Source organism: Rhinolophus sinicus, chromosome 16 (assembly GCF_057876585.1).
Source record: "Rhinolophus sinicus isolate RSI-liver-muscle chromosome 16, RSI-T2T, whole genome shotgun sequence".
Taxonomy (NCBI): domain Eukaryota; kingdom Metazoa; phylum Chordata; class Mammalia; order Chiroptera; family Rhinolophidae; genus Rhinolophus; species Rhinolophus sinicus.
In genome coordinates this window covers 104906914-104916939 of record NC_142516.1, presented here as the reverse complement: position 1 = coordinate 104916939, position 10026 = coordinate 104906914, and the positions used below count along the sequence as shown (strand labels likewise).

General features: G+C 50.1%; 1 protein-coding gene across 1 annotated transcript; it reads right to left on the bottom strand.

Annotated features, from left to right (window-relative positions):
• Positions 1-6238: 6238 nt before the first annotated feature.
• Positions 6239-8507, bottom strand: MLNR (motilin receptor). The gene is made up of 2 exons (XM_019748031.3): positions 7471-8507; positions 6239-6788 (listed from the first exon to the last, which is right to left on the bottom strand). Exons 1-2 carry the CDS (start codon positions 8381-8383, stop codon positions 6385-6387), a joined length of 1317 nt encoding a protein of 438 aa, XP_019603590.2. The 5' UTR covers positions 8384-8507; the 3' UTR covers positions 6239-6384.
• Positions 8508-10026: the final 1519 nt, after the last annotated feature.

Below are 10026 nucleotides of genomic sequence, written 5' to 3'. Positions count from 1 at the left end.
GAAATGCAAATTCTCAGGCCCCAACCCAGACCTACAGAATCAGGTCTTCTGGGGAGTGGCCCATCAATCTGTATTTTAAGAAGCCCTTCAGTTGTTTCTAATGTAAGCTAAAACTTGAAAACCACTGGTTTAGATGATCACTTCCACGTTGTTGATTCCCAAATCTTACAAGCCTTTATTTCACACTCAGACTTCCCTCTAGTATTTCAAACTGGAGTGTCCTATGGAATGTTAATATAGGAAAGAAAAGAAAAACAAGCTCTGTGGTCAAGAGGAGTTTACACAGCATTGCAGCATTTCTTAAAATTATCTGACTATTGGGACCTATTTACAGGAAGTTGTAGAAAACGCAACAACAGATGGATGGCTTCATGGGAAACAGTAATCAAAATGGAATTCATTATCGTCCCCTGGTAAATCATCTCTACCTCCGACAGCCTATATCTTTCACACAGAACCAACGTTCTCCTAGCTGCATAGGATTAAAATATTGGAGTTAGAACTTCCTCTTCTCTCATATCCAAGCAGCCTCTGAGTTTTAAGGACTCAGTCATGATAGTGTTGAAAGGTCAGAAACCCAAGGTGATTTCTGAGGGGCAAGCAAGCTGTTGTTGTGGCGGCTTACCAGAGTCAAGCCTCAGGGGACGCCCCTTCACTGTGATGTGGAGACCAGTCCACCCACCTGAAAGGCAATTCTGGCTGGTCGCAGCAACCAGCACTGGGCAGAAGTCTGGGAGGCAGGTACATAGCTCCAGAGCTGCCCACGGGGATACAGGTGTCATGGAGTCAAGGAATCAGAGATAGAAGCCAAGAACCCAAGAGAACCATGAAAAGCTGAGCAGGCCTGTCCTGGAGGAGCTGCGGAAGAGGGCAAGGAACCAACCCTGGTATTGAACAAGGGAAAGAAAGACAGAACAGGTTTGGAAGAGCAGGAGCTATGGTGGAGGCCTAGTTAGTGGAATGAGCAGAGACCGTGGGCTCAGCCTGGCCTCAGGCAGAAGGACCTCAGCATTGGCAGTGGCTGGGCTGCTCCCGCAGGGAGAGATTAAGGGGACTGAGGGGCTAAAGAGCCAGGGAGTCATTATTGGGTCACAGTCATGAATTTCTGCTGGAACATGTGACTTTCATGTCTATACACCACCCAAACCCACCTTTAGTATCTTTGTTTATTATCTTTGTTTCTCTTCCTTTATCCTGGGGTAAAAACGGGGACATGAAGGAAAGGGGTGGGAACAGGGAGTGTGGTAGGATGAGTATGGAAGAGGTTGGGGAGCTTTAAAAAATTATATCTGTGTCCAACCCCTTAGAGATTCTGATGGCATCGGTCTAGTCTCCAGATTAATGCCTCTCAAATATTAATGGGCATTGATTTGGAAGGTTTGGAGTGGGGCCTCAAAATTTTCATTTTGAAGAGATCCCAGGTGACATAAATGCTACTGGTCTGTGGATCATGTTTTCTGTAGCAGCAATCTACAGGAGAGGTTCTCAGAGTGTGGTCCCCAGACCGTCAGAACAGTATCACCAGGAACTTGAGAGATACGCACATTCTTGGGCCCCAGCTCAGACCCACCGAGTCAGAAACTCTGGGGGTGAATATCTGTACATGCAGACCAAGGGAAAAACCTGAGATTGAAAATCTACCTCTGGAAGCAGAGGGCAGGGAAAGACTGAAAAAAAGAGGCTGGCCACTGCAGTCTGGTAATTAATAGAGTTTATTAAGAGAGACTTACATACAAGGCATGTCTTGGGCGGCTGCAATACAAAATGTATCCCTGCACCACTTGGCAGGCACCAGCGAACTCCACAGGGTAAAGGGGTGGATAGTCACGTGGATGCTACTGTACCTGACTGACTGGGTCAGGACAACCACCAGTTCCAGGAGCCAGCACGTAGCAGGAGGCAGGAGAGGGGCGCTGACGCTGACTTACGTCAGAATGAACGGCAGTTACCATCAGACAGTCTCTATGTGGGGGGGGGGGGGGCAAGGGGGGCTGTTGCAGAAAGGAACTTCTACTGTGGCCCGAGTCCAGCTTTTGGGACAGACAGCGGTCATGTCATGGAACAGTCTCTCCTGCACAGTGGAGCCCAGCAACCTGTTTAACCCACCCTCCAGGTGATCCTTATGAATGCTGAAGTTTGAGAACCGCTGCTCTAAAGAATTTAGGAAATAAAAATCTAAAGGGAAAGATGCTGAGTTTCACTATAAGGACAAAATGATGAGTTACTGTGGGAGTAAGACAAAGAAAGAAAGATGAGGTTGGCTCTCTTTGTGTTCTAATTATGAACAGGTATAATCATTACAGTAAAATGAAGACATTATAACCTTGAAATATGCACACATTTGCTTTTTATTTTATATTATTATTATATTTTTAAGGAGGGCGCAGTTCATAGTGGCCCATATGGGGATCAAACCGGCAAACTTGGTGTTATTAGCACCATGCTCTAACCAACTGAGCTAACCGGTCACCTCTGTATTTGCTTTTTAAAAATCTTTTTTTATCCCCCTATCATCTCAAGTAGTAGAACCTTTTTGGAACTAACACACTCACTGCAAAAGGGAGAGAAAAGACATAACAAGCTGTGGCCCTTTTTGCTATGGGCATACCTGGGCCCTGGTGGGGTGCCGCTGGTACAAAAGCCGGTGGGAGTGCCTGAGGCTGGGAACTAAGGATGGGGAACGGGATGCTCGCCGCTCTGAGGCCACAGTATTGCTGAGGTCTTGGCGATGGGAGGTGCTGAGTACGGTAATGTTACTGCTCCAGTGTTACCACGCTAACCTAATGAGTGCCCTGTGCCTGGATTATGGCAAATCACTGGTCCCAACTAGCCTCCCAGGATCAAGCTCTACCCCATCCACTACGATGGGAGTGTTTTGCAGGCTCCTGATTACCCCAGTGCCCTTGCTTTCCCCCTCTCATCTTTCTCCAAGGCCCTTCCTCCACTCCCTTCAGCACCACCTCCCTGTGTGTGTCCCTTTTGCTTCTGTCTTGCGCTGTCCCTTGTGCAGGCCGGTGGCTGAGAATGGACGTCCCAGTCATCTGCTAATTCAGCCTCTATCTCTGTCCATCCACTGGGGTGCAGGTCCCTGCCCCCTCCTTACAGCCAGCTGAGTTCACCACATGTTGTCTACCTGGGCAAGCGATGCCAAGGGGAATAAAAACACAGTCTGTCCTGTGGCAGCCAGATGGCTCAGTTGGTTAGAGCAGGAGCTCTGAACAACAGGGCTGCCGGTTTGATTCCCACATGGGCCAGTGAGCTGCGCCCTCCATAACTAGATTGAAGACAATGAGCTGCTGCTGAGCCGCCGGAGGGGCGGCCGGATGGCTCAGTTGGTTAGAGCACAAGCTCTCAGCAACAAGGGTAGCAGTTCAATTCCTACATGGTATGGTGGGCTGCGCCCCCTGAAACTAAAGATTGAAAATGGCAAATGGACTTGCAGCTGACCTGTGCCCTCCACAACTAGATTGAAGGACAATGACTTGGAGCTGATGGGCCCTGGAGAAACACACTGTTCCCCAATATTCCCCACTTAAAAAAAAATTTAAACATTAAAAAAACAATAACACACAGTCCTTCCTTTAGGGAGCAAGTTACAAACTCTGGGAACCAGCCATCACCATGTAATGTGCGGAGTGTATAATGTGCTAAGTGCTAAGTGCCATGAAAGAGATTCCAGCCCATACTCTGTTCTCCTGGTCTGGCTGGCACTTTTTAGCCCATGTTACACAGGTGCACATTATTCTTCAAAAGGGGTGTGCTGTTTTCCTAAGGAGGCAAGCAGAGTCAGCCTCTGCCACGTCCTTGTAGCTCACACAGAGCGAGGGACATGCTGAGTGACTGGCCACAAACATGCCTGTGGAGCACACTCTGGCTCAATGACAAATGTGTCCACGCTCCCAGGAGAGGAAATGTTGAGAGGTGAAGGCTGCTCAGAGCTGACCAAGGTCCATGTAATATTTACAGTTTGGAATCTTTAGAAAGTTTGTTCACAATTAAAAATTGCCTCACATCTATGTTTAGGAAAAGGCTTTTTAAAGCTCTACTTAAAACACTCGACCTGTACAATCACTATCACTGACATATAAAAGGCTTCCACATTCTGGCAAATGTTACTATTACATGAATAGAAATGGTCAGGAGAGGCCGTGTTCGAATTTCAAACATCATTAACATGCTGCTTTCAGGTCCCCTTGAGCACCTGGTACAAGGGACTCTGGGTTCCTAGGAGGTGCTGTGCAATAGCTTCTTTGAACATTTCCTTCAGAAGTGAAAATGTCTCATGCAGAAAAGAGGAAGAATGTCTGTATGGATGACCCTAACCCGATACTTGGCAGGTCCAGCTGATGTAAGTGCTTTTGTTAACCTGTGAGCTGAGTCTGTGGTTCATCTAGAAGACAGAATCACATAGTTCAAAGCAAAAAATGCATTAAAAAGTTGATTGATTTGGACACCCTGACATGAGCTCATTTTTCTGTGTATTTAGTCATACACATCTAGCACTTAGCAGTTGCTTGGTAAATATTTGCCAATCGAATGAATGAAACACAAACCCTTGCCCAACGTGATGCCTCACCTAACACAGCACTTTGGCCGGCAGAATACAGAAGGGCTCAAAGACAACCTCGCAGGGCCATCGGCACATGTCTCAGTCCGGGTGCAGGGAGGGGTCGTGGGTCACAGTCTCTGTGATACGGCCCTCGGGGAGGAGGGAGGCCCAGGACTGAAAACCACAACTCACTGTCTCTCTCCAGGGGTCCCCGACGGCCACCTGGGGTCTTCCCAGGACTCCCCTCTCCCTTTAAAACCAGTAGTCAGTGCCAGAGAAGGACACTCTCAGTTGGGGTAGAGAACAATTTTAGATTTTAGAATAATTTTTCAAATATCTTTGCCCATGACCCACAATAGGAAAACATTTTATTTTGTGAATCAGGAAAGACACCAACCAATATACAATTGAAACGAAAGTTTCACAACACAACAGAGCCCCTGACACAATATTTTGAGTTGTGACTCTTGGGGAGGAAATACAGTATGCAGTGTTTTCCTATCATATTGACCACAGAATCTTTTTTTCCAATAATCCTCGAACATCTGCAGAACAGCTTAGGGAATGCTGCCCCAGGTGGCTGCTCCCTGCTTTCTCCACTAGCTGGGGGAAACATCGTAGACAGAGACTTCTTCACTGCTGCTCCAGGGGAGGACAGGACCAGGGAGTTAGGACGCTTGAAAGGGACTTGGAGGCATCACTGTACTTGGCTAATCAAATGACTAAGCAGCAGAGCTTTGTCAGAATGTTGAGCGACCCTTGCACAACTGAGTGAGTTGTGCCCTGTCCACCTCCAGGGGCGCCATTCACACAGACTACGTTGAGAATGAGGCCCTTTATACGGTTTATGTTTTAAACTGTATAAAACAAAACAAAGTTATAGAGTCGATCAGAATGTCTAACACATTCTCTTTCTCCCTTGACTACATCCACTGACTCTGGTGTTTTTCAGTAAGAGCAGCTTCTCGGGGTGAGAGTGGGTATGAATCTTAAAGACTGGACTTCTTACTCAGACCCATCAGCTCCTGTTTGGGAAATCGAAGAGTCAGTTCCATCACTGCTAAAGCAGGAATGATGAGAACACAGCCCACCAAGCTGAGGTGAAAACGGATATTAAAGCTCTTTATAAATGTCACTAGTAGTCCCTGTCAGGAAGTCAAGTCCTGCTGCAGCTCCCTGCCCTCAGACTTCGGTGCCCAGGTTTGCTTGCTACCTCATGGTCAATGGTGCTGGGATAGCCCCATGGGCCATCTCAGGGAGAAGTGGGTTGCAACACGGTTGCTTATGCACAGTAGTGGTTCTACAAAAGGGTATTGTGCCTAGCTAAACTTTATGATTTGCTCTGAGCCAGGAGAGGTGGGACTCCTGAACATTGGACTCTGCCTACAAGTCCTTTCACTTGCTGCCATAAATAGGCATTAAATAATTTTTTGCATCAAAATATCATTATCCTGGGTTCTTTGTATATGTACACAAAAATACATGTATATCCACAACATAAAAACAAAATACACCTTTGATCTCAGAGGCGACAATTTTTATGGCAGCATCTGCCTATATCACTTATTGACTGTAAAATGAGCAACTGTATTTCTAAAGACTAGGAGAATGAAGACTTGTAAAATCTCCCCAGAGCACATTTTGTGACGTGGGATTTCATGAGGCTAACATGAATGTCCCAGAGGTGGTCAATGAAAGGAAAACTAGAAAGATTGGTATATTTACTTTTCATACTTTGGTTGGGAAAAAATCATGCTGACAGAGTTGCTGGCCATCTGGCAAAATGTCAACCACTCTTTCCAATTCTTCCTAAAAGCATCAATTTCCTCCCCCGTTCAGTCTTTATTTCCCTGCAGACTTGTTTTCTCCGAAGTCCCAGAACTGCGGGAGGAGGTGACCGGCTGGGCCGTGCTGACGGCAGGTGTCAGCATGTTAGCGCTGGTCTCCGTAGAGCCAGCTATTTCTCCTCCCGTGTCCCCCTCAGTGTCTCTGCTTCTGCAGAAACCTGTCTGTACCGACTGTCTGGCCCGCAGCAATTTCCAGGCAGCGGCTCTATACTTCTTAGAAATGAGGTTGTAGAGGATTGGGTTGATGGATGCACTTAGATAGAAAAGTTGCAACGCAACAATGTTAAAGTACTGAGAGAAGTACATCATCTGGGAGTCTTCCGTATTTATGTAAATGATTCTGCCAACGTGGAAAGGCAACCAGCAAACTATAAATGACAGAACCACCACCACTGCAAAACAAGACATGGGCACCAGAATTAGCTAAAACATCTGAAAACACCCCAAGAAACCACCGGAAGTAATAAGCAACAGCAAAACAAATTAGACAAAATTTTGACCTAGAATGTTTATCCCTACCCCAGAAAACTGCCAGGCTGCAGACAGCATCGATATTTGCTTTAAAGCTGCAGATTTGGCTCATATATGTGTCATCAAGGCTGGACCTAAAGCAAAAGGACCAACTTCTACTAACAAGCTGTTCTGTTCTGGTAAGCTTCCTTCTACACAGCCACTTAGAGGCAAGTTCTCTGCTTTCCGTTGAAAAGAATTCTGCAATGGGTCTGCACAATCTTTTACTTTTTTGGTGTGGGCATGGTTCACTTTAACCTTCAGAATAACCTAACATTAAGTAAGCAAATTTCAGCTTAATGTGATCTATCCTGTCTTCTCAAAGGTGCTGTGAGAATCCACATCTGCTGCATCTAACGGAGACAGGCAGTGGCTCAAGAGCCTCCAATTACCCCTCCTGGATGAGCCCAGCTCACTGATCCCAGCAGCTCTGGAAAATCATTGCGGTTTACGGACCTGGGTATCCCACTCTCAGTGACGCCCTTGGGGACATAGCTAGGGAAGGAGCCAAGGGCTGCCAGATCAGAAAATTGGTGTGCTTGTAACAGCGGTAGCGCCACTTACGCAGGACGCGGACAGTCTGCCGGTGGCCCTTCTCCCGCCCCGAGGTGGCTGGGCCTCGCAACGGTCCCCTGCTCCTCCACAGCTCCCTCCCGATGAGCCCGTAGAGGACGCTGAGGCACAGGAAAGGCAGGAAGAAGTAGGCAGTGGTGACCCACAGCATAACGCGCAGCGCGCCCAGCTGCGCGGGACTTGGCCGGCACTCTCGGCTGAACAGCGCCGCGGCCGCTGCTGACTCGCGCCCCGACGGCGGGGACAGAGGTGGCGCCTGCGAGGACCCGAGGGGTGGCACCGGTGGTGGCCGAGAAGCGCGGTGCGAGGGGGTGAGCTGCATGGTGCTGTTACCGTCGAGGAGCACGTGGACATCGGGATCCTGCTCAACGCCCACCAGAAAGAAGAAGGGCCCCGCGGAGAGCAACGCCACCACCCAGAGCGCAGCGATGAGCGCGCGGACGCGGCGCCGGGTGACGAGGACGCGGGCGCGGAGCGGGCGACAGATGGCGAGGTAGCGCTCCACGCTGAGCGCCGTCATGTGCAGCAGCGTGGCGTAGGTGCAGCCCTCGCCCACGTAGAGCGAGAGGCGGCAGAGCAGCGGCCCGAACACCCAGGGCCGTGAGCGCCACAGGCGGTACAGGTCGAAGGGCAGCCCGAGCAGGATGAGCAAGTCGGACACGGCCATGCTGCCCAGGTACAAGTTGGTGGTGGTCCGCATGTCCCGGTAGCGCCCTATCAGTAGCACCGTCACCACGTTGCCGCTCACCCCGACGACGAACAGGCTCAGGCACACGGCGGTCACTGTCACCAGCGTCCCCAGGGGGAAGGGCGAGCATCGGCGCTCATCGCACGGCGGCAGCTCTGCCCACGCCGGATCCCGCGCGCCCTCCGCGCCCTCGCTGCTGTTCCAGGGGCTGCCCATGGGCGCGCCGCGCAGGCCGGACGCAGGGACACGCTTGGGGTCCCTCGGCACCGCCGCGCCCCCTGTTGGGCCGGGAGCCTAGCGCATGGCCCGGCTGGCGAAGTGCTTCCTTTGGCAGCCCGCACGCGGCGGGCGCGCCCAGCCTCTACCCGCGCTGCCCGAGCCCAGGCGACACTGCTTGAGCCCTGCCGCGCCAAACGCAGCTCTGCAGGGTCCGCTTCGAGGCGCTCCCCTGTGGGTGGTGCGCAGTCTCCGCCCCCGGCCACCACCCGCCCCACTCCCGCGCCCTCTGTCAGGCCTGTCGTTTTCCAGAGCGCTTCCCTCTCCACCAACTGGAACACAGGGGGGCGGCCATGGCGCACCAGCCCCGCCCTGGGAAAGCGATTTCTGGACCCCAGTGAGATTGGTTGCTGCACCTAGGAGAGCCGATGCTTTTGTTGATCGGGTACAGAGGGGACCTTCGAAGGGACCTGGGCTGGCCCCTTAGTTCTGGAAGGCTGCCACAATATGAAAGAGTAGGAGAGGAATTTGGGGCAGATTCTGGAGTCCCTCTCGGGTTCTAGTTATGACTCTACAATCGAGTGATCTCGGATCAGCCCCAGCCTTGCCCATCCCAGTTCTTCTCTTCTGTAAATTCACGAGTGGCGGTGGAGGGAGATGACCAGATAATTTCAACGATCTCTTATCTTTTAACTCTGAATATATGGCCACGACCCTGTTTACTCATCTTAAAGAACAAGATGTGCTTAGGTGTACATTTGAGTACTTAAACACGTGCTATATTTGTTTCTATGTACAAAATATTTTATAAACTTGAAAAGTAGAGTATTTGCCAACACCAGAAAGAACTCAAATTCTGGCAGAAAGACTAAAACTGATGTATGAGTCATGCATTGTGGTCTTGATGACAACAGCTGTCACTTACTGAACACTCAAGCTGTGTTTGGCTCTGTGCTTTCCGTTTAATTCTCATGTCCTTCGAAGCTCATTTTACGGGTGAGCAAAGTAGGACTCTTCTGGAGATCACACAAGCAGAGAGACGCAGGACTGGGATTTGAACTAGGGTCAGCCTGATTCCAGAGCCTGCAGGCCCTAGATCTCCCACTGAACTGCCCGGCTGTGCCCCCTCAGTCGCTCTAGCTCTGCAGTCCTCCCAAAGCACCACAGATTGCTCTGGAACTTTTCTGGAAGTTCTTTATCTCTTTGTGTGCATGGACACCTATAGCAGTTTCCCCACCCAACCTGCTGTGGTTTAAATCCTCAACTTCTTTTCCCAAAGTTCCCTTCTCCTCTCTGGAACTGAAACCTGGCTTTGCCCTGGGGACATGCTTCCGGACAGTCCTCTCACACACAGGAGCTGTGGGCTTGGAGGAGGGGTACATGTCTCCTTCCTCATCATTGCTGTTCCCAGCTGCCCTAAAACCTAACCTTGAATCTAATTTCCTCAGACCCTGCCCTCTCCAGCCCCCCCCAATCACACCCTCATCCCCTGAGGATTTGGGTGCCTGCCCCTCACTGTCTCAAGCACTCCTCCTGATAAAATTCACACCCACATGAATGAGTCTTGCAGTGCTTCATTTCGCCTTTCTGTCAGTGATCTTGTCCTCCACCCCATCTCCGGCAGCAGCTCCTGTGGAAATCCC

What these genes read in the sequence shown, in the direction of transcription:
- MLNR (XM_019748031.3), bottom strand. Translation starts at nt 8,383, where the DNA reads ATGGGCAGCCCCTGGAACAGCAGCGAGGGCGCGGAGGGCGCGCGGGAT. An exon ending in GCAGACTGTCCGCGTCCTGC is followed by an intron (nt 6,789 to 7,470) that starts GTAAGTGGCGCT and finishes CTTGTTTTGCAG; the next exon opens with TGGTGGTGGTTCTGTCATTT.